This window comes from Macrobrachium nipponense, chromosome 17 (assembly GCF_015104395.2).
Source record: "Macrobrachium nipponense isolate FS-2020 chromosome 17, ASM1510439v2, whole genome shotgun sequence".
Lineage (NCBI taxonomy): Eukaryota > Metazoa > Arthropoda > Malacostraca > Decapoda > Palaemonidae > Macrobrachium > Macrobrachium nipponense.
In genome coordinates, this window is record NC_087210.1 from 66,714,108 (window position 1) to 66,736,251 (window position 22,144).

The 22,144-nt window shown below is 34.2% G+C and overlaps 1 protein-coding gene across 1 annotated transcript in view; it reads right to left on the bottom strand.

Moving 5' to 3' along the window:
* LOC135196284 (neuroligin-4, X-linked-like) overlaps positions 1-22,144 on the bottom strand; it is a 133,460-nt gene that overhangs the window by 23,969 nt on the left and 87,347 nt on the right. The window contains exon 2 of the mRNA XM_064222989.1: positions 14,485-14,631. Coding sequence (XP_064079059.1) covers positions 14,485-14,631 — 147 coding nt within the window. The remainder of the gene's footprint in view (positions 1-14,484; positions 14,632-22,144) is intronic.

Here is a 22,144-nt window from a genome sequence, read left to right on the forward strand (position 1 = left end):
CTCGCAACAGAATTGTATATCAGACTTCTGTCACACCTCTCCGCTGGAAGACCTATTCAAATCTTCCTGTCGTTATCATTGTGATGTAAACTTGTTTAATATAACTTGTTATTTCACTATGTGTTTTACCGACTAAAAACCTACCTACAAGAAACACGATAGATGGAGCCTTGGAAGAAATACCATCACAGACATGATACTTGTCTAAGATGTGATGTATGCAAACCGATAGTTGCGAATATTATCGCAGGTCAGAAAATAACCTTGTTAGTACAAACAATTGTAATGCAACACCCTACCTACACATATATATATAGATATATATATATATATATATATATATATATATATAAATATATATATATATCCTATATATATATATATATATATATACATATACATATATATATATATATTTATATATAATATATGTTATATATATAGAATATATCACATCGAACCGTGATCCATTTATAAATCAATTCAAGCTACAAATGTCCTTTAATATCTAAATTCACTTTACCTCTGTTTGGCTGATTGGATAGCGTCACTGACCGTCCTGATTTCGTCCCCGTCCACTTGGACGGTGGTTCGATCCCATGGGGGGACGAAATTATTATCAATTAAAAAATTCCCCTTCGGTACATATATGAAAATATATCATTTCGGAGGTAAAGTGAATTTAGATATTAAAGGACATTTGTAGCTTGAATTGATATATATATATATATGTATATATACATATATATATATATATATATATATATATATATATATATATATATATATATATATATATATATATATCGAGCTACAATGTCCTTTAATATCTAATTTGCTCTACCTCGGAATTAATATATTTCATATTCGAGGTAGAGCGAATTAGATATTAAAGGACATTGTAGCTCGATATATGTATATGAATCACGGAAATGTGATATGACTTATATACATATATATATATATATAATATATATATATATATATATATATATATATATATAATGTGTGTGTGTATTTATAACTGAATCACGAAAGTTTGGAACTTACAAATCCATAAATAAAGGTATAAGCCACGAAGGAAAAATAAACAACTGAGTTTCTACAAGATCTTTTGACTCAACGTCCTTTACTCAGCAGATAAACTGACTTAAATGAGGAATTGACAGTACAGGAAAGGTCGTATAACTGACAGATAGGGATTATAAGGAGATTAGTACCTCACCTGGAGAATGAGTAACCTTGTACAATTAAAAAAAAAAAAGATTAAGTCAATCTGCTCTGACACAAGGACAAGACAATTAAAGGATTATATACGGCCACAGCTATTCAGAACTTTGGTAAACAAAAACTTATTCACAATACATATTAAACATACAAATACAACGAAGATATCTCTAAGGCAACTAATTTGTATTTAAGTCTGTAATTATAGCTTTGAGGTCATTCTTAAACATGTTACAAATACAAGGGTCTAAATGAAACAGGCCACGACTAATAAAATTACAATTGGAAGTAAGTTGTATTATGGCAGATTCTAAAAGATTTCGTGATAAGACATCTTTTGACCTTGCAATTACTAAACTACTAATCCAATTTATTTGGTGTTTGTTTTCACTTAAATGAATGAATATTGCATGAGAAGTTTGCCTATCTGTTAGTTATACGATCTTTCCTGTACTGTCAATTCCTCATGTAAGTCAGTTTATCTGCTGAGTAAGGACGTTGAGTCGAAAGATCTTGCAGAACCTTCGTTGTTTATTTTTCCTTATTGGCTTATACCTTTATTTATGGATTTATCATGTTCCAAACCTTCGTGATTCAGTTATACATAATGAGGGCCACATTTACTTTCGCTATTTTGTTTCCTCTTTTGAGATGTGTCATCAGTACCTTCTCCAAGTGTCTTGTGGCTGCACATTCGACCAGAATTCGACTAAAGTTCCTGAAGAAGTGCCTTTCTGAACAAGTGCTCCCTAAAGCCTTGCTACCACGCCGTCTAAGAAGGTATGAATATCACCTATTCAACGAATTTAATGCCATGCTGTTAAAAAAGCACATAGCAGCCGCCAAGCAAGAAGAGAAAGAAAAATTCAAGGAACTGGAAAAAACAAGGATCTCTTTCAATAAAGGTGTCTTTTTAGTCTTTTTAATATTTTACGTTTGTAATCATTGTGCAACTTTTATTTTTAAATTTCAGATTCTTAGCTTTATTGTAAGTTATTTTGTTATCTATTTTGTACAGCCCTCGAAAATGTAATGAAGACATTACGAAACGTCGGAAATAAATTGACCCTTTTAGCAAGTCTTTATGTCCTTCTCCTCATTGATGTATATCCGGCTGTTGCCACTGCTGTTTGGATATATAATATATATATATTTATATATATATATATATATATATATTATATTATATATATATATATATATATATATATTTACGTAATATATATATTTATTTATATATATATATATATGTATTATATTATATATATATTATATATATATATATTTATATATATTATAATATTTATTATATATATATAAGTGTCATAGGTATGTGTGCATCCTTGTATCACATCCACACTAATAAAACGTAGCAGCGTTACATGTATTTTGAACAGTTCAATCGAGTTAATTACTGATGTCTGAACGAAAAAAAATAATAATGAATACACAAACATTCACTTCTCCCAATGGAGTGTTTGTCGAAAAAGTTAAAACTTTCCACTGTATATATGTTTGTTTGATTTTTTTCTACCGTTTGCGTTATGAAATATATCAATTTCCTTTAGGTGAACGCGTGAACAAAATGGATAGTCTGTGTGTTTAAATATATTAGAAGCGTTGCTAACGGAACATATCACTGGAAAAGTTCAGTTTATTGCCTATTACACATTTTGATAAAACTGAAGTCTATCCGTAAATCTTTATGATGAAAGCAGTCATGAATTAATGGGTTCTTTACAGGAACTTTCATGTAACAATATATTTTTGTCAGCTTTGTGCAGCGCCAGATAGAACGACAAACCAGTTGCTGGTTGATCTGTTTATAGGGGAGTTACGTCGCAACGATTATGTGAATTGACTCCCAGATATTTCATAACTGTGGATTTGTATGATAGAATTTTCGAAAATGACAAAACTAAAGAGAGTATCGAGAACCTGGGTGTAAATGTATCTTTGAAGCCGATTCAGACGACTGGACGCTTCATTAGTTAAGTATAAACATTTTTCATTATCAAATAGGTTTTTAATGAAGTGTAAATAAACAATTTTTTTCTTTGACATCTATTTATTCAAGAAAAATACGTCATTAACCATTTTTATATATATATTTTGGGGGTATATTTAAGCCCTTAGAAATATAGCTCACAGTCATTACCAAAGTAAAGTGGGATATGGTCTTTATTTTTCAATCCTGTATTAGTAGTCGCAGAATAGTATTATAGTAATAATGAAAGCGAGGGCGGAGGTGGTATACCAATCGTATTAAATGGAATAAACCGAGGCTCATTTATCCTCACTAATAGGCGTTTAAATGTACATTAAATCCCGGCCGAATGCCCTGGAAAGGGGGAATTTTCATATAAATCGCTGTGAATGGTTTGACGATAAGCTGATGGCATTACAAAACAAAGTGCCTGGAATGACCATTATAATTTTCTCCCTTTCATTTCATATTGGACTCTGTGCCTATTATGAATTTGAACTTTTCATAGGAAACGTAAGTTAAATTTAACCATTATTTTAGTTTATATTTCCATATGTATGTTTTGCATGTTTGAAGTTATTGTAAACATTACAATACTATTAATTATAAATTGATAATAATTACAAAGCTAGTGTTGGTCAAAGTAACATGGAAATATATTGTAGCTTTTACAAACGTGAATGAAACCTTCGTTATTTATTAATTAGTAAGATTTTCCATATACCTGTTTCTCTTCTGTAATTTTCTAATAAAAATAAATATATTGATAATGCTAATCATACAATAATGTTATTACAAAACCAATGGTAATCAAATCAAATAACAATAAAATAAAAACAATAACAATCGTAATAATGGATTCGCCAATAATGGTGATATGGCAATAAAACCGCATCAAGGAAAAGCATTAAATGTCTGTATTAATGGAAAGCCATCGTAGCCGCTGAAGCAAGTAAAGCTCTTCTCGAAGTTCATCCTCCTGGTAGCTTGCGTTTTCCTCTTTACAATATGTTTCTTAAGGATAAAGGGAGCTCTCACCTCTCAGGCATGGTTGTATTTTCTGGGCTTCATGGATGGGGAGTAGCAATCAAGACTTAGCCGTCGCTGTATGTGTGTGCGTGTGTGTGTGTGTGTCTGTGAGAGAGAGAGAGGAGAGAGAGAGAGAGAGAGAGAGAGAGAGAGAGAGTCTATACGTGTAAAACCTACCTTTAGCCAGAAAAAAAATATGATAATAACCAGTGACAGATGAAGGCGGACACGTAAATCATTTTGAATCGAACTGCTAGAGGGCTCGGCAGAACTATATAGCACTCAAGAATTCAGTCATTTTAACTTTGCCGTCAAGCTGTTTTCAAGACCACTTATTCTTAAAGTTAACAGATACCACCTGGCATGTCTGGGCACACAATTGACATCGGTAGCTTCGCTCATCGGTATTGTTGATATAATAGTCTGGTAAATGGTTTGTGCATTCACGTGGAAATGGTATTGTACGGGCTGGAAGTTATTTAACCGAGTGATCGATTTCATTATGTAACACACTCGTAGCTTGCTGAAGTTGCAGACAAGTGTTAGTAACTCGATTCGTGTTGCTGCCTCTCAAGAACTTAGTTTAAACTTGAGCACAGGCAGCCAGAATATGGAGGTTTGAATGAAAGTGCGAGTAAATGAAAGGTATACAAATTGAACTACTTTTTTTTTTCTTGTTCTATTCATTATTATCAGGTTTTGCATTGTGCAATGAAACCTTATAGTTGAGTTCCCTTCCTGTTTAGCTTTTCCTCAAGCAACCCAAGGTCTGGTGTTATTAATCCCCCTCCTTTTTTAGCCATTTATTCAGGATCCTTGCAAACATTGCGTCATTTCCGATAGATATAAACCAGGTCCGACTAGCAACGGTCTGGATTCGGAATAATTCTAAAAGCTGGCCCTATTCCTTCTCAAAGGATATTAATAGGAACGCTCTATTCCGGCGATGCCAGGAGCGGTAGAGAGAGATTGGGTCAGCAATCGCGCACTGATCGTTCCGCTGTTGGGTCGAAACTGATCGACCCATAAGGGTTACTAACGACCAGCGGAGGCTTCATCGAAAGTTGTCGTTTAAGGATTGGATGCCATCATTCTGAAGTTCATTACGGCGAGGCTAATTTATTGTCAGAGATTATGGGTGCCACATTTTGTCTCTTGTTTCTCAGGAGTAGAGATACAGAAGACACTTGATAAATGTCATAATTAACGGCATCTGGAGTGAATTTTACTGTCCTTATCTAAGAAATATAGGAGAAAAAAGGGAGTGAGAAAGACAAGATCAAAATAAACGGCATAATCTAAAAGTGAAAAAGGGTAATAATAAAAAAAAATCAAAACAATTTCATTCTTTGTTTGTCCAATGACGTTACTGTTTAATGATGAACGTTTAATACTGAAGAGAAGAGGTTTTCAACAATGGATTAATCAGGGGCAAATATTTGGTACGCTATTCTGATAATGACACAAAAAGTCCTCAATGGTAAAATTTTAGGCCCGTCAAAGTTTTATTAATCTTATTTATATTTTTATTATTTTTTTTTTAGTTTTATTTTATTATTAGTATTGTTTTAGTTTTCTCATTCTTATTTTATTATTACTTTATTTTATTATTTTTATTTTTATGTTTATTATGTTTATTTTTATTTTTTTAACTTGCTTTTCATTTCCGTTTGCCACAATTTTTTTTTTTTTTTTATTGAGAACTGATTTATCATCTTTATGCTGCTGCTATGTAAAAATTAGGAAGAAAGAGAAACTAACTTCTACCTTTGACAATTAATAAAAGAAATATTCACAACAAGTAGGAAACGGCACAAAAACGCTACGAAATTTGGATCAAAATTTAGGCTGTTCATTATAATGGCAGTATTAAACTATTTAGCGACATTAATGCAGGAAACAGGCTGTATACTTATTCAATTTCAGGTATTATGTATCAGACGCAGAACGTGACTGAGTGTCTCATATGTCCTTCTGAGATTGACGATGGGGCTCATTGTCAGTTTGGTTGACACGTGGATCAGAAAGACTGGATGGAGAGGTAAACAGCGATTGTTTACCTTAGAGAAATTTACCTCGTATTATATTTTCAGCCGCGATACTTCCTCCATCATTCTTTGTAAATAAATGCGTGTTATCCACTTTCGCACATTCAGGTTTCAAGAGAGACATATGCAGGATATTGAAATATGTATTGACGTTTTTAACATATGCATGTTTAAAATTAAATGTTTAGTTGTGACTCTACTATTTGTCGCACTAAATTCCGATTCAGTTTTATCTATTGTACCGTCAGTTCTTGAGTTAACTTGTCTCAGAATTCATGAATGATAATACATGTGCTCATGTGTCATATCCGAGAAGAAAGTGGCAATATTATTATTATTATTATTACTATTGATGTGTCAGATTATAATATCGCTTCTCCAATATTACGATAACAGTTGAAAGAAAGCTGTTGCAAAACTGTGTCCTCGCGTTAGGTGACTTCATGTAATGCTCAATATTTCTAAATAAATTTACAACTGATTATTAGATCCTGCGGCATATTATTCCTTTTGCGATAACTCACAACCCAGCCAAGATCTTTTCGAGTGATATTATTCCTTCTCCGATAACTCATAACCCAGCCAAGATCTTTTCGAGTGATATTATTCCTTCTCCGATAACTCATAACCCAGCCAAGATCTTTTCGAGTGATCGAGTGATCTATTGGTCCAGCAATAACGCCAGTTGCGAAATCATTTACCGAAAATAATGGGCTTCATGAGAATGATTTTATTTACAAAAGTTGTGTTTTTTTGCGTATATCATCGAATGGTGCTGCAATGAGGTGGATGGTCAGTTCAGTTTCAAATAATTATTGTCGTATACTTTACGGACGAATAAATGTCATTGTTTGTAAGCTTTATTCCTCATTAAATTCACCAGAAACTTTATATAATTAAATTAAGAAAGGGATTGTATATAAGTTCTTTTTAAAAAGGCCTTCATTTTCCTCGTTTTACTGGAACGAATTGTGTTCAAGGGTTCAAGGGCATTTCCTGGGTTGATGGTAAACGCTCATTATATTTCTTGAAAATACGATGCGTACACACGAAAAGAAAATGAAAAGAATTGCGACGATGATTTCATTATTCAATTAATAGGCGATGCCTGAACAATTTTTTTTTTTTTAGTGGGAATTGAGCTATTGAATGTATTTTTAGAATAGATTGATTTTCCTTTCTTTTGATATTGGCGAGATCCTTCCTTTTGTCCGAAACGAAGGGAGATGTTGGGAGTGAGTGGGAACGACGTTTTTTGCGGGATTTTGTATTTTAGTAAATTCGGGAGGGAAAGAAAGCTAATAAACGACCGGAGTGATATGAAACCTCCCAAAAGGTGTCGCAGTGTCTTTTATTTTTCGTGTTTTCATCCCATCAGTGAAAGCTTTTCGTTTAACTAATTCGTCCTATTTTTGTCGTATTTTGGGTACTTTATCGTTTGATAGATGGCCAAGAGGGAGGGCGGGAATTTGACGCTGGATGTTAGATACAACACCAGAAAAATAAAAGCTTTATTACACCGTAATCAGACTCTGCTCTGTTTTTTTTTCCATCTGTCCATCCGCCTGTGGTGTTTGCGCATGGTAACAATGCATCCCGGGCTTTAAAATAATATCCTCTTTTGAATATTAACGGTGTAATTCGCATACAGTAAATTATTAAAACACTTTTCAGCTGCAAATGTACACCCAGATATCCTTTTATTTGCCTAAAACTTACACATAGCAACTATTTAAAGGCCAGGACCCAGTGTTACCATGCGCGACCACCACAGGCGGATGACGTATAGTTCAGAAACGCGGGTTGCTGAGAAGGGAGGAACGGAAACTGGAGTGAACAGGAATGAGGATTCTGAGGTAGCTTTCGGCAATCTTGTTGCGTGAGAGGCTGGAAAAATAAAGAAATTAAAGTTTCTGGGGATAAAGATAACAACATAGTAAGAGTCCACAGACTGAGGTAGGCAAAGGATTAGATTAAAGTGAAGAAGTATTTGGGGAATGATTTAGTAGAAGATGCCTTCGATAGGATTATTTGAAATGTGGCCGCCTCTGTGGAAATTTTGATTCACAAGATGACCGTGTACAGAAGTGGCTTCTCATTTCCACACTCTTTTTGAGGGTTTTACTGTGGTGAGATCTATTATTTCTTGCAATATTTCATTCATTGATCTGTATTCACGGTCATTTGCATATTTATATATTTATATATTGACTGAATAAAGAGCCATAAAAAAATGGTGGTTGTTGTTGTTGTTTTAGATTTAGCTTACCTTATGCCAGCACGGGTTCTTGCTCATAAAGCAGCCAGTAAAGAATGGTTGTTTTAAGCCGAATCATGAAGCAGCAGAAGGTGATCGAGCGATGTCTTCAATGACAAGTCGAATGAAGAAGAAAGTATTTAATTAAGGTACATAAATCTATTTAAAATGTATTTAATAAATATTAAAAGTGATTGTGATTAATAACTTGATAAAGGAAGTTTACGGGAAATGGTCTGTAGATTGTGAAGGATACCATATATCGTTTTATATAAGTTAGATTTTACCGATGATTGAATGAATTGCTAGCCTAAATTTTAAATTAATTCAATCATCGGTAAAACCTAACTTATATAAAACGATATATGGTTTCCTTCACAGTCTACTGACCATTTCCCGTAGACTCCCTTTATCAAGTTAATTACAATCAAACTTCTTATTAAAATAATCTTAAATAGATTTATGTACCTTAATTACATGTTGTCGTCTGCATTCGACGTCTCAATCTTCTGCTGCCTCATGATTCGGCTTAAACAACCATTCTTGTATGGTTCTTTTTTCAGTCAATATTATATAAGAATATATAAATATGCAAACAAGGAAGATCGCTTGATCAATGTACGGACATTTACGTCATCTCTTGCTCTCTGACTTAATGTGGCATGTGTTTTTGTTTTCTACAGTGTTATTTCGGTCGCTGTTCATTGTGTTCAAGGGTAGAATTCCTTCCACTTATCAGGTGCCTTTGTTACACCCTTCATGATTCAGATGCTGCTTCTGTCAGTCTCCTGTCAAGCTTTGAGATCGTCTTTAAGTTCTCGTTTTCCTGACTCGGCATCGTTTCTTCCTTCATGGATTTCTTCCTTGTAAACTCAACTACTTTTCCATCCTTTTCAGTTTTTCTGATTTTTTTTAAGCGGAAAGGGGCCATTCCATTAGTTTAACCTTTTCATGGTCTGCTGTACTCAGCAAGTTAAAAAAAAAATATCACTGTTTTAGACAAAACATTTCAATATTCCGCATGGGTAATGTCGTTAATTATTTTGTGTTATTAATTAATTTTGTTCCCATGGCTTAAATGAGGCGTAGTACATTGAGCTATTTGGCTTAGTATATATGACTCTGCATGTAATGATCACACACCGTCATCCACATAGTTGTAGAGGAGATGCATCTTGATATCTTTTAATGAAGTGCTTTTGTTTCTTATGCATGGTTTTAGTTACAAAGGATGATCGTTCATATATGGAAAATTTTGGTGAGAATTGTATTGTAATTAGGAAAATACTCTCTCTATCATAATGTTGAATGTTCCAGCTTTATCGGAAGAAATTGAAATGGAAACACGGACTCAAACATATCAAAATGTATATCAGATTAGTTGATAATTATAAACAATATATTACCAGGATTTACATGTGTACCTTTAATTTTAAAAAATACCAAGCGATTTAAAAACTGCAAATGAAATGTACTAAGATCATTTGATGCATCTCTGTCTATTGCAAAATAAAAGTTTCCTCTAATGTAAATATGAATTTACTGAAGTATCCAACAGACGGTGCAAGACTTTTCCTCGCCCTTGGTGCAAGTTTATGGCAAAGATAAAACGAAAAAGTGCTGTTTTGGTTGCTAATGCGTTTCTGCCACATTTGCGTTAAAGGCTCTGGAAGTGAAATGGCAGCAATTTTCTTGATTACAGAAGGAAAAATAGTTTTCCAACAATAACATTTCGTGATATCCTTGCAAACCGAATCGTCATTTGCAACATTTGCAAATTACTTCCACGATATATTCGCTTTTTGGGTGTTACTGATCTCTGATGATTGTGATAGATGATTATATTTTTCAAAACTTTTGTCGTCTTCGTGTGTTGGCTTTGCTTCGACTTGATGATAAAAAATCTAAATTGCATTCATCATAAAAAGTATTTTCTTGACTGCCTGGCAAGATATTATATGTTTAATCGAATAATGAATATGTAGATAAACGAATGAAAAACAGTATAATGGTTTTAAAATATTCTGCCAAATTATCATGGAACTCTTACAACGGGATTGATAGCTGCCTCATTAATATAGAAAAAAGAAAAAATATATAGAAATAAAATGAATATAAAAAGTAAATAAAATAACCAATTCGCCACAGCTGTTTCGTTCCCGTCCCAAGAAGAACTGCCATATCTCAGATTCCTCCATTTCTGTATTTCGTCTCAGAGCTCGCTTTACGAAACGGATTATGATAATGAGGTACTTGTGCTGTAGATATGGGCGCTGAATGTCGACGCAAAGAAGGTATGGTACGATTCCTTTATGGAAAAAATTAATAAGGGCTTGGGCACAATTGCACTCTGAATGGGGTTCGAAATTAAGTTAAACGAAGTTGAAAAAAAAATGGAAATATTCTGTGGTTTTGGGTTATGCAACGCAGTTCAGACACTTACCGGATATATAAAGGATCTAAACAGCAAAAAAAAAAAAAAAAAAAAAAAACAGCGAGAAAAAGATATTGTTAAATCAGTTCAAGTTGCATGCGTTTAAAGAATTGAAGATAACTTCCCCATTATACCTCACTGTTCATCACTCCACTTAGAATAATAAATTCGTTTCTTTTACCTCCCTGGAGAGGAGGTTGTAGACAAATTGACCAATAGAATCCACTGTCTGACTCGGATAGAATCGACACTGGCGTCGATGTCTACACCTTGTAATGCTCAACAATGCAAGATAAAATGGACGATTGACAATCGGGACACAATTTTTGGTTAGGAGGCCTGGGGAGTGTTATGGGCTACCACATTCTGAGGCACTAGTACCCACTATGTTTTTGCATTTGTAATCACCTTTCAATTTCCGTATAAGAAAGTTATGTATTCACCTATTTCGGTGAATTGGTGTTATTGAAAGATATTAATGGAGCCATGCGGAGGATTGGTTACGGGATAAAAACAAGTAAATAATGCGCCGAAGTTTCATCGGTGCAATCGAGGTTTGTACAGCGTATAATGCTGTATGAAAATCTCAGCCACGGCCCATGAAACTCTCAGTCACAGGCCATGAAACTTTCAGCCATAGCCAGGTGGTGGCCTGTGTTGTTGTCACCTATAGCGGTACCAGATGCATGATCATGGCTGACTCTAACTTTAAATTAAGTCAAACTACTGAGGCTAGAGGGATGAAATTTGGGTTGTTGGGTGATGAGAGTGTTGATGATCAACAAACCAATTCACAACCCTCTGGAGGCAAATTTACAACAGAAATTAAGTGATATAGATGGGGGAAAATCACCCTTGAGAAGGCCAAGACCATCTCTGTATGTACCTGTAAAATTCCGTATGTATTCCGTAAAAATCCTTTCGGGGTTTGAGCAGGTGTATATTAGTGGAAAGATTTTATTGTTTCTTTTGCGCTGTTACTAGTCATATTTGAATGTTTTTGAAATGAATCATTTTGTCTTGTCAGTTTATCCCTCTGTTCGCTTATGAGAATTAAAGAAGTGATATCTAGTATGGAAGTGTTATCGATATTTCCAAATACATAAGGAAAAGGATAAGGTAACATTATTTGTTACATTGCGCTGTTCATTTTCAACTTTAAAAACAGCTTAATATACATGTTGAGATAAGGTTAGTTTCATCCACGTTTTTCATAAAGCAGCTTTATTACAGTTGTTTTTGGCGAAAGAAAATGATTGATAAACTGAATCCAGTAATTCTGAAAAGTAAAGGAACACCAGAGGAAGGTAATGATTGTGCAGAGTGAATGGAAATAATATTAAGGACTTATTACATATCAGATAAGTGTTTTCTTAGTTCTCAAATTTAATTTGGTTCTCTCTCTCTCTCTCTCTCTCTCTCTCTCTCTCTCTCTCTCAAAATAGCAGGAGAATGGGATGCCTGTATGGCAATTAAAAGCTTGTCATACCTTTCATGAAAGTCATCTAAGGAACTTGCATAAAAGCGCAGTGTAATATCCGTTGAGTGTCATTCCTCGAGATGCATGAAAGGACCAACCTTAACTTCTAAAAAGAAAAAAAAAAAAAAAAATTGAGACTTCAGGGGAGACTTAAAACTTATGATTTCTTTTCGAGCTCAGTCTCACATTCGTCCAGCGTCAATAAACTTTGAGTGCCTTTTAGAGGTGCAAAAGGAAACGATCAAGTGTTGAAGGAACTTCATTCGGAAAGCAGGGGACAAAGTAATACTTTCCTGACGCTAAAGAACAGTTCACTTATGTCCTAAAACAGCTTTCGCTTTCATTCTGAAGCTGCAGCAGCAGCAGCGAAGTATTTCGAGATGTCTGCTTTCTATGCAACTGACTCCCTTTAGTTTTCTGTCAACCATCAGGACTTAAACACTACTGAGGCTAGAGGGCTGCAAATTGGCATGTTGAACATCTACCTCCAATCATCGAGCATGCCGAATTTCAGCCCACTAGGATTTTTTTTTTTTTTTTTTTTAGGTTGGGTGGGGTGGGGTGCGTGTATGGACGTTGCAAAAAGAACAATGGAGGTCATCTCTGCATTTTCCAGTCAGTGGAAATTACTGATTAATATGATTTGAGTTTTTAGTTGGGCTTTTGTTCTCGAATGCAAAAAAATATCGACTTTTTTAATGATCCCATATATACACCTGTAAATTTTCTTGATTTTAAAGGTATCATACCATCTTCATCGCAAGACATTTCCAGTTACATATTTATTTTGTGTTGTACTATTTCCATCAGGATTGATGTCGCTGTGATGTTAATGTCTTTATATTTAAAGTTTTTTCATCTATTTTATAAATGAAATCCTTACTTCTCTTACTAGAAATTTATAACCCTATAAAATGTATAACCCTATAAATACATCTCATTCTGTATATTTGAAGAGAACGAATACCGACGCAGATTCCCTTTGAATAACAAGAGCCGCGACAACCCTTTTATTCCGACTTTTCGTCCTAATAGTGTTTTCATTCATGTTATCGGTTATCGCGGCCGGAGCTGATGTGGGAGGACAAACCGATATTTATCGGTATGTAAATCACTCACTCCCCCCTTATCGGTATTGGAATATGGGGCTGCCTTCCGTGTTAGTGGCCTTTTATTTGCCTGATTTCTGTTACATATTCTCTGGCCTTTGTTCGCCGAGTGCCAATCGGAGAAGTGACTTTTGAGATTTTTTTTTGTAGCACAAGCTTTGGGCAGCAGTGATCTCGGAATAGTTATCTAGGAATTTAATTGTTAGAGTATTGCTTTCGGTGAATACGCTTTAAGACAGAACATATCGGTTGGGTGTTTGGGTAAAATGATATATGACTATCTCTGGTGCTGATATTTTTCTAAACCTTGCCCTGATGTTGTATATGCATCAGTGCCCCTCATGAAACAGTGATAATTAGTTTATTAATATTATAAATGCTGGCATTTTTTAAACAATAATTAACTAGATCACGTTCTAAACTCTCCCATTCATAATTTTTTATTGTCTATAATTAATTGTATCTTTCATAACAATCAAAATGTAAATATTTTTGTTAGTAATGAGGAAATGATAAATCTGATCAGTCGTTATGACGTCTCTTACTGTGGATCGTCACATGGATTAATGATGGTGGAAGCTATTCTGGATTTCATTTCTTTCAATATATAATATATATATATAATATATATATATATATATATATATATATATATATATATATATATTATGTTTGTGTTATCAATGCCTTTGTCTCCGATGATTGTCTTGCGACTACCTTCGTGTTCCCATAAACTTCAGGGAATAAAAAAAAATGCGAATATAACACATTCATTCTGCAGTCTTGGTTTACAGTTTTCATAAACACACTTTTAGTAGATCGAGTCCAGGCCTGTGATACGTGGGAGCTAATATTCTCCGTAATTAATCGCACTGCTGTTCAACTTTATGAATTTAGAACTTATTGAACTTACCTAAAATACCTAGACGATAATTGATGGTGACGACAATGACTTTAGCGAGGGCAGCAAGGACAGAGCCATCGTAGAGACTGGCAGACCCCCACTGGTAGGACTCCCCGTGAACGTACACCACCACAGGATAGCCTGTTGTATACCTGTCTGTAAGAGAAAGAAAGCGGATTAACGGATTATACTTTTGCGTAAGTAATGCGCAAAATATATAAAAAAACAAACAAACAAGAAGAATTATTATTGTTATTTGCATGAATATTGTCTAATTTCTTCTCTATGGCATAACACACATAGTCCATTCAATGAGAAACAACATTTTTTACATTTTTAGTATGCTATAAATAGACACTGGTTCCCTCGTTCTTTTATTTGACTAACTTTATTCGGAAGCTGGGACGCCAGCTTTCTAAACTTTTTTTTTTATTTTTCATCTTCACTAACTCATGATAAAAAAAAAAAAAAATTAATTCCACATGCAGCTAAAAAATTACAGACACTTTACAGCAAGAAGCAGTGTTCGATTATTTATTTGGGAAAATCTGACTTTTCTTAAATTATGCCCCTAAGGGTTTCGGGGATCTTTATCTACGACCAATATTTCTCGGAGATTATTATCTTTATGATATTTAGTACGGTCATCCCAACGGGCTTGTACTAAATACCCCGCAAGGTGGATACGCAACGGGGGTCACTATCTACGATAGATCCTAAAAATCTACCTGCGAATTTCACCTTTTCCAGGAATTAATTTCCCGTCCTCTGTCGGGTAATTGGTCCATTTTATGCAATTAAAGGTTACTTGGTTTCCTTCCCGAATTATTGTATTTTCAGGGGATAAAACAATTTCGTAGTTTGGCCACCTTTAATGGAATGTTAATTCGTTATTTGTTATGGGTAAGTTGATCTCTGGAACTTAAGCTTCAGCGATATATAGAAGGCTTCAGATCCGCTGCGCTGATCTAGATGTTTCGTGGCATAGTAGTGTTGCATTGATTAGTTATGTGCAGTGTCACTATAACAAACTCATATATATATATATATATATATATATATATATATATATATAATCTAAATATATATATATATATATATTATATACTATATATATATATATAGAATATGTATATATAATATATATATATATATATATATATATATATATATATATACATATATGTGTGTGTGTGTGCATAAATGTATGTGTGGGTGTGCGCGCGGTTGTACATGTAAATGTATGTATTCATAACATTTGTTTTATGAACTTAAAAGATAATAGCAATTTATCTTCATGGATTCTTTTTCGAAGGGGGAGGGAGATGGCGCGGATATTACTCACATTGCTCTGAGCCATTATAAATCAGGGAGGCCTCATGTGTGCCATAAAGGAATTGGACCGGTAGGGCAATATATCTCCATCGATTTCACTGCTAAATTCGATTTCTTTCCGGCGCTCGTGAAAATTAGAGGAATGATAGAAACTGTTTCCCCTATATTGTGTGATGTAATCCACTTTCCAATGAGCTCTCTATTGCTGTGTCTTGAACTGACGGCACGATTATTTAGAAAATTATCTTTCTGGAATTTTTCATGATGCGCTTTTTTACTGAGATCAGTACAGTTTTGTTTTGCAAATTTATAAGTAAATGTATCATGGTTTGAAAGCATTCCCACTTCAAACATCATTTATCCATTGGCTTTTTATGTTTGTTAATGTTTTTCTTCGCATTCACTTTCAATAGAACTTCTCCAGAATACTTCAAAGAAATAGTTAGGTCATTATATACATGCATACATACACATCATAAATATATATATATATATATATATATATATATATATAATATATATATAAGAAATATATATATATATGTATATATCATATAAATAATACATATATATTATATATGTTATATATGTGTGTATATATACACACACACACACACACACACACATATATATATATATATATATATATATATATATATATATATATATATATATATATATATATATATATATATATATATATATATATATATCGGTGTGTGTTTATAATTAAAAAATGTGATCACAGCGAACGTGGGTGGTGACCCTTCCTACGATTATGTCATTAAAAACTTCATTCTCTTTCAATAATACATGTACATCCTTCTTCACTGAGACCATATACTTTTCGAAAGCACAACTGCATTCATTTGAGAGCCATTTGAAGCAGCTAAAACCACCGCTTCCAGTACTATTGAACACTTCATTCTTCCCGCTTGGTTAAATAGCACTATGTCTCTCTGTCTCTGTACGGATGCTAAGGCATCCGGCTCATTAACGTACCTCTCATTAATGCAGCCGTTGTCATTAACGCTTTAGAAATGCCATTAAGATAATCGCAGATAATCGCAAATTCCCTGCCGTCTCATTACTTGTCAGTTCATTAATATCGGCATCGACAGGACAGAGACGGTCGATGCGGAATTCGTACCTGATTGCTTCCCTTAGGAAAGCTTCATTGGGTTTAAGTCATCAGTAACTTTAGAATGATACATCAAGAGTTGAACTAAGTTCTTATTCCTTTTGGAGTATGGATTGAAAGTTCACCTAACTTCTAGTTACGTGCATATGCATGTATAAATGTCGTGAACTTTTAAGATTTCCCATAACCAACAGAACAATATCGACCAAACTTGCGCAAAGCATTTGTGGTATCAAGTTTATTTCAGATGAAGATAAGAAAATAGTGAAAACAAGGCTTATACTCTCTCTCTCTCTCTCTCTCTCTCTCTCTCTCTCTCTCTCTCTCATATATTAGCCATTCATGCAAGAAAATCGTAAATATCTACTTTCAAAATTATTACAAAAATAAAAGGGCGCATTTGATCACTATACAATAATCGTGACCTTAGCATCAGAGGACATTTAATAGACTTTCAAGCGCGAATGATGATCAAAGGATATTTAAAACCGTCATTATCATAAACACTTGGTTGTATTTAATAAGATTCTTATGAAAAGTAAGTTTTCAATATGTCTAAAACCTATGTGAAAATAGATTTGTTTTTTATTTGACTGAACTTTTCCACTTTTAAGGAATGTGACCTCTCCGCATGAAAAATGAAGGTAAAATCCTTTGTGTGCAGTTTCATTTCACACTGGAGTCAGGTTTTAGCTTTGTATATAATTGTGATTATTTATTTCTTTTCTCTCATTTTCTCGTAATTCATTTTTCTTGAGGAAGAGCTAAGAATGTCGAGTGTCAGCTTTGATTTTCTTTATATTTTTTTTTTATTATAATTCTCTCGCCCGACAGAGATATGATTAAACAGAAACTAATGAAATCTTATGATAAAAATTAATTACATATGATTCTAATTCAATAAAGTAATTAGAACGTGATAAGCATGAGATCCCGCGCAGAGGGAAACCAATCCAGAAAGCCAAGTCGTACAGTTGAGACAACATCCAATCTATTTTTCCATTATGCTTTCCAGCTCCCTCTGGAAAGCGTATTAATCCTTGCAAACCGTCCAGGTCTCTTTGATGCCGAAGCTTCATCGCTCGGCTGCTTTATACATTGCTTCGTCGCCGGAGCTCGACTTACAAAGTTATTTCGTGGGGAAATGAGGCTCTTTGATACGAAAATTGTACTACCACTTGGCTTTCCTTAATATCGGGTATTGCCAACGTAACTTGACATTTTTTTTAAGCCCATAATGCTTTGCCAACTGAAGCGGAGGCACCTTTACCGCAACTCATATTTCTGTCGTAACGAAAAGCTGCCCTTTGTTGTCCTAAGGTAAACAGGGTTCGCAGAGATCAAAGGCCAATATAAAAAGGGCATTCATTCTGCTCTCAGACGCCTGTGAAGGCTTTTGCATTTTCTCCTCTCTCTCTCTCTCTCTCTCTCTCTCTCTCTCTACATATACACACGTGTGTGTGTGTGTGTGTGTGTGTGTGCGCGCGCGCGTTTGTGTTTGTATATCTATATGGTTAGCAGTAGTAATAGCCGACAGCTCTTGATTTTCCAATTCGCTAATAACTGCCACATGTTAGCGAGCTTAGATTCTCCCAACTATAACTCATACGAAATCATTCTATTATTAATATAAGATCCAATACAATGATCATCTTGTGTTCCTCTTATCCAGTGGGAATGAACTGTGTTTCATAATAATATTCAAATGCCTGTATCTGATAATCCTTATTCATTAGGCCGTATTTTCATGCAGGCCAGATGTGGACATAGAAAGCCTTCCCAGGCCAATACTCAATGGCTGGTCGGCTTTAAGCCTCTTGTTTATCTATTGCTAATTCAGCTTCAGCAGGCGAAGGAGTTTATATTCATGCCTCGCTGTTTCTCACCCTCCGGTATGATGGGGCCCTACGTTTCAGACCATTGCACATCGGTCATTAATAGTATTCATGTGACTAGTGGAGCCTCGGTTTAACTATCCCTTTGCTCAAGGTTTCTGTTATTGCGGCCGAGATAGACAGACTTGTGGTGGATGAATAGATCATGGGTATTAATTCCTGTTCCAGTGATATATTGAATGTCGTTGTTGGGACTCGTTAGCCCCATTTTAAGACAAGACTACATACATAGCGTCGGTGTCATTTCGTAAATTATGTACTCATTAATTGCTAATGGTTATTTTTACTGTGAAATTAAATGGAAAATAAATCAGATACGTTTTGTCCGAAAATTATAGTTTCTTAATGCAGCAATCGTGATGTTTGGATCTTTGCTGAAGCAGATGAAGAATTAGTTGCATTTTATCATTATTAATAATATTATTAGTAATACTGGTAGTAATAGCTGTTGTTCCGGTATTAGGGGAGATGGGTGCATTTATTATTATTATTATTATTATTATTATTATTATTATTATTATTATTATTATTATTATTACTCATAGTAGCATGAGTCTTCAAATGGAGAAATTCACAGTTACGTAAATATTTTAAATTTAAATATATGTACTTTTACATAACTGTGGATTAGTTTCTCCATTATTATTATTATTACTATTATTATTATTATTATTATTATGCCATTGTCTTAACACAACATTAGTAAGAGATAAGTGCACCGCAGTCGAGATGTTATTCATTTAGAAAAAACAAATGTAAGAAGTGAAGATTTTATGTAAAAATAATATGTAAGTGCACCTGATTTAAAATCTAACTGGGTTTTTTTTTTTGTTCAAAAGGTTATCTAAACTCCTCCTGAAGTATTTACCATGAACGGTCGAAGAGCCATAAATTGCATCGTAATAATATTTCGAGAATAGGTGGCATTTATCCGAGATAAGAAATCAACGACCCATGTTCAGCTCCCCTTTAGGAAAGCCAAAGTTAATTTGTGGAAAAATATATTCCCGTGTTACTGAAATCATTTATCTTCAATATATTTTATGCTCGTCGTTGATAATGTAAAGATTTTTATTTTTCATCCGATCTATGATTTCTTTTTTTCTTGCATGACCCTGCTTAGTTTTCACTCTATAGTATACCGAGTTCGACGAGCTTATTCCATGACGTTTTTCACGACGAACAAGCTTTTTAATGTTTTATCTCTTCTACATCTTGCCGCTTTATTCTTGCCTCTCATCTCCCTGCTTCCTTCTTCCCCCAAAAACCGACCATTAATTTCTCAATATCATCAAGTCTGACCTGTTTCTTGCCTTTTCCGATGTTTTCGTAAAAGTATGTAAAGGAGGAGGAGGGAAACCCTGGAGGAATAGGCGAGAGGAGAATAGAGGTCCAGGGTATGAGGGGATGGGGGAGGGGAAGGGTGGGAGAGGGGAATGCTAAATCCGTCTTTCGGAAGATGAAGACCTCCTGTAAATCACGGCACCTTCCTTCACCTCTGTCGCCGCAACCTGGTATTCGTTGCCTTCATCAATCACGGATGACTCCAAACCGACGCTTTTATACACAATTCAGAATTTCCACTTTGGCCCCCCACCCTTTCTCTCTCTCTCTCTCTCTCTCTCTCTCTCTCTCTCTCTGTCTATATATATATATATATATATATATATATATATATATATATATATATATATATATATATTATATATATATATATATACATCTCTCTCTCTCTCTCTCTCTCTCTCTCTCTCTCTCTCTCTCTCTCTTTTGGGAGTATTATAAGCTTTTTTTACAGTGTTTTAAAGTAGTTAAAAGGTTATGCAATTATAGTTAACTGACAAAGCTGAGTAAAAGTAGCAACAATAAGATAAATTATAAAATCTTGAAAATTAACCCTTAAACGCCGACTGGACGTATTTTACGTCGACATACAAAAGTTTTTTTAAAAATTCGCGGAAAAATACTTTTAGGCCTACCAGCCAAAAACTCTTGAATCACGCGCCTTGGGGGATGCTGGGAGTTCACGGATCAAGGTGTTGTTTTGTTTACAATCGTTACGCAGGCGCGCAAGCGCGAATTTCTTTCTTGCCGCACTAAAAAGTATCTGTGACACATCTCGGAAATTATTTCGTCACTTTGACATAATTTTTGTACCATTTTAAATTAGCCGTTACATGGAGTATTATATATGAAAATGTGCGCATTTTTATGAAGAATACAACAAAAAAATACTCATGATTGTAGCTTTTATCAGTTTTGAGATATTCTCATATACATAACGATAAGTGCCAAAATTTCAAACTTCGGTCAACTTTGACTCTATCGAAATGGTCGAAAAACGCAATTGTAAGCTAAAACTCTAATATTTTAGTAATATTCAATCATTTAACTTAATTTTTCAACTAATTGGAAGTCTCTAGCACAATATTTCGATTTATGGTGAATTTATGAAAAAACTTTTTCCTTACGTCCGCGCGGTAACTCTTCCGAAAAAATCATACATGCGATTGTGGTAATGTTTGCACCATTTTAAATTAGCCGTTACATAAAGTTTTATATATGAAAATGTGCGCAATTTCATGCACAATACAACTAAAAACAACCCATGGTTGTAGCTTTTATCAATTTTGAAATATTTTCATATTAAAAATGATAAGTGACAAATTTTCAACCTTCGGTCAACTTTGACTCTACCGAAATGGTCGAAAAACGCAATTGTAAGCTAAACCGCTTATATTCTAGTAATATTCAAGCATTTACCTTCAGTTTGCAACAAATTGGAAGTCTCTAGCACAATATTTCGATTTATGGTGAATTTATGAAAAAAATAACATTTTCTTTACGTCCGCGCGGTAACTCTTCCGAAAAAAATCATACGTGCGATTGTGGTAATGTTTGCACCATTTTAAATCAGCCGTTACATAAAGTTTTATATATGAAAATGTGCGCAATTTCATGTAGAATACAACAATAAATAATTTAAGGTTGTAGCTTTTCTCATTTATTAAATATTTGCATATAAATCACGATAAATAGAAAAAAAACCACGTTCGGTCAACTTTGACTCTACCGAAATGGTCGAAAAACGCAATTGTAAGCTAAAACTCTTACAGTCTAGTAATATTCAGTCATTTATCTTCATCTTGAAACAAATTCGAAGTCTCTAGCACAATATTTAGATTTATGGTGAATTTTTAAAAAAATCTTTCCTTCCCTCCGCGCACGGATTCTCCGCCACAAATCTCCGAAATGCGTACGTTCCATTCTCGGAATATTTGCTCCGTTTCATATTAGG